The sequence below is a fragment of the Galeopterus variegatus genome, unplaced genomic scaffold (assembly GCF_000696425.1).
Source record: "Galeopterus variegatus unplaced genomic scaffold, G_variegatus-3.0.2 Scaffold4616, whole genome shotgun sequence".
Lineage (NCBI taxonomy): Eukaryota > Metazoa > Chordata > Mammalia > Dermoptera > Cynocephalidae > Galeopterus > Galeopterus variegatus.
The window spans coordinates 213,150-214,870 of NW_007730727.1; the positions used below are offsets into that span (position 1 = coordinate 213,150).

Here is a 1,721-nt window from a genome sequence, read left to right on the forward strand (position 1 = left end):
CCCTCAGTTCCTTGCTATGTGAGCCTCCTCAACATAACAGCTTGCTTCGTCAAAGCCAGTGACAGAGTCTGCTAGCAAGACAGAAGTCATAATCTTGTGTAGCCTAATCATTGAAGTGACTTTTCATCACAATCACCACATTCTATTTGTTAGAAGTCACCAGGGGAGTCCACACTCCTGAGGTAGGGATTACACCAAGGGAGTGAACACCAAGGTATTATTAGAGAACATTTTAGAGTCTGCCTGCCTCACTAGTTTATAGTTTAGTACCACTAAATAAATGTGAACTATTATTATCATGCTGAGTTGAGAGATTAGGAAAAACTATGGGGGCCAGTCAAGGATTTTGGACCAGGGAGTGATGACCTTGGGCATGTCAAGTCACCCAATGTCTTTGAGCCTTCATATCATCGTCAGTAAAATTAAAATACCTGACCCCAGAAAAAATGCATATGTGTGAGCATAAATACATTTTTGTAACAGCAAATATACAACTCTCCACAGCCTGAGGAAACAAAATGCTTTGGGCCAATTTTCCATTTTGTGTTGACTCGGTGAATCTCAGTCTGTTATCTTCAAGTGTTTTAGTGTTTGACCCTGTGGGCCCATAAGAATTTGTGAAATTGGAATAAATCTCTACATAGACAAATCTCTTTTGGGATTCCTTTAAGGCATTTCCAAGGGTTTGTTTTTTCTTTTCTTTTAAATACCTTTGCTTCTAAGGACCCTACGGGGGGCCCCCAGAGAGAAAACAGACTATCTGGGAAATTTCAAGCTCTTGATAATAAGAATGGTAATAAAATCTCCTCCAGCTCCTGAGGCTTTGCAGAGGGGATGCCTCTGGTGGACGGGGTTCCTCCACACCCACGCAGCTGGTTTCGAGGTGGTGCGGTTTCCAGTGCTGCGGGGCAGCTCGGGTTACCGCCTCCGTGGCTGCTGGTTAGTGCAGCTCCGAAGGCCACAGGCAGTGGGCGAGTGAGACCAGGGCCGGCCCTCCTACCCGCCACCCCGGGCGCCTCGCCCATTTCTGCTTTGTGCCCACCCGGGAGGCCCCAACCCACGTCCTACGCGGAGCGGATCACACACAGTCGCGTTTCATGGTCGTCCCTGGTGAGGTTTTCCCTCAGGGAAAGGTAAACAGCACCGCTTGACCCGGACTGGCGGGCATGTTAGAGGGTGGCCAGTCCTCCCCGGCGGCCCGGGCCTTCGGGAGGGGGACGGAACTTAGGACTCAGCCTCCCGGGCTTTGCACAAAGGCGCGCTCCTCCGCAGGGCGTAGAAGCGGCCGACGACGCTGCGACAATGCCCCTTTGCTTCTCGGCCCAACGGCCGGGCCTCGAGGGCGAGGGGCGCCCGGGACCCCAGGGCAGGGCGCAAACCTCATGCCCTAACCCCAGCACCCCACCCTCGCTCCGCCAGCCTGCAGCCGCGCACGCCGCCGCGGGGTGTCCCCTTCGCGCTGAGGTCATCTCCCGCAGCGCCGCTGCCCTTGGACCTCGACGGGCAGCCCCGACGGGAGAGCGGGGTGGCTTAGGGAGCTCTTGGGGAGCGGAGGAGGAGGAGCAGCAGCAGCTCCGAGCAGCCCCGGCCAGGCGCTTCTACCTCGCCCGCCCCGCCGCTCCCGCGACCGCCGCCTTAGAGAACTTGTAACGAGAACCAGATGTGGCGGCCGCTGCCTGACTTTCTCAGAGCTGGCGATTGGTCCCGAGCGGAGGGCCGCA

General features: G+C 55.5%; 1 protein-coding gene across 1 annotated transcript in view; it reads left to right on the top strand.

The window, feature by feature from the left end:
* Positions 1 to 1,302: 1,302 nt before the first annotated feature.
* The window catches only part of NID2 (nidogen 2 (osteonidogen)), a 69,782-nt gene continuing 69,363 nt past the window's right edge, over positions 1,303 to 1,721 (top strand). Inside the window, exon 1 of the mRNA XM_008587996.1 lies at positions 1,303 to 1,605. Within this exon, the coding sequence (XP_008586218.1) occupies positions 1,303 to 1,605 (303 nt within the window). The remainder of the gene's footprint in view (positions 1,606 to 1,721) is intronic.